At 49.5% G+C, this 1101-nt stretch overlaps 1 protein-coding gene across 1 annotated transcript in view; it reads left to right on the top strand.

Moving 5' to 3' along the window:
• The first annotated feature begins 283 nt into the window (after nt 1-283).
• GABRA2 (gamma-aminobutyric acid type A receptor subunit alpha2) overlaps nt 284-1101 on the top strand; it is a 58554-nt gene continuing 57736 nt past the window's right edge. The window contains exon 1 of the mRNA XM_057366745.1: nt 284-662. Coding sequence (XP_057222728.1) covers nt 592-662 — 71 coding nt within the window. The 5' untranslated portion in view covers nt 284-591. The remainder of the gene's footprint in view (nt 663-1101) is intronic.

The raw sequence follows: 1101 nt of genomic DNA, 5'->3' as shown, positions 1-1101 counted from the left end.
GGGGCTCCGCTGCGCTCCGCAACTTGTCTCCCTGCGGGGGCTGCCCCCGCCGCCGCCCCGCGCCCCCTCCGCCCCACGGCGGCGGCCGCCGGTGCTTTGCCGAGCAGCTGTCAAACGTGCTGGGCGCTCGGCGGCGACGGGGGGCGGCTCGCCCGTGGTCCCCGCACCGAGCCCCGGCGAATGGCATGACTCTGCCTCCCGCCCGCCCCCCGCCCCCCCCGGCTGCGGTGTGCCGTAGTGAGGCGAGGGGTGGTTAAACCCCCATCCTCCATACATACGGTTTTTATTTTTTGTTCCCTTTCGTCTCGGGGCTTTCACATCACGGAACTGGAAAGCATCTGATGCGCCGGCTCACATGCCACTTCTGATCATACGTTGCCTCTTTKCACAGAGCAGGATCGTTGGGAAAGATGGAGATACAATAAGTTGCTAGTACTGAAAAGTGCTGCGGAAATCCAGTGGTTTCCTTTCTCCAGTGAAGTGACATATTTTTCCTCGGGTTAAGTTGAAAGCACTGCTTGGCGGAGACCGACTGTCGCTGAGAGTGGGTTTGTGTTTTTCTTGCACCGTTAGGTTTTGCAAAGAGCAGAGATGAAGAGGAAGCTGGCACTCTCCGAGATGCAGTTGGTTCTTCTCGTTTTATTGGTGTGGCTACCAACAAGGTGAGAGAATATTTAGTTTTGTTGTTCAGTCCAAGCATATATGTTACAATCTGCTAAGGGTAAGCTTGTGTGAGGGGTTTAGAAAACATTGTATGTGGGAACGTAATAAAAAAAAAAACCCTTTCTTAGCTGTTTGAATGCAGTATTACATAGTTTCTAGAGCAAATGCAGTAGAATGTAGTTTAGGGACCATAAAAGGCTGATCTCTTGTCCTTAAACGGTTTGTGAACTGATGCTTCATTTCACCATTAAAATAACGATTTCTTTTAATGCCTGATGGGATCTTAAAGATTATTTGAGTTACGGTATCACTGTGATTCTGTACCATACAAAATGGAGAAATAGAGTATCATGTAGTCACACTGCAAATCACAGTCTCTAAAATAATGCTCACATATTTAGTAATATGGGCATGCCTTTTCTTTTTTTCTTGGTGGTT

Source organism: Malurus melanocephalus, unplaced genomic scaffold (genome assembly GCF_030028575.1).
Source record: "Malurus melanocephalus ecotype Western Australia unplaced genomic scaffold, MMel_1.1 scaffold_71, whole genome shotgun sequence".
Lineage (NCBI taxonomy): Eukaryota > Metazoa > Chordata > Aves > Passeriformes > Maluridae > Malurus > Malurus melanocephalus.
The sequence above is the reverse complement of the archived record's forward strand: the minus strand, read 5'-3'. Positions and strand labels throughout refer to the sequence as shown.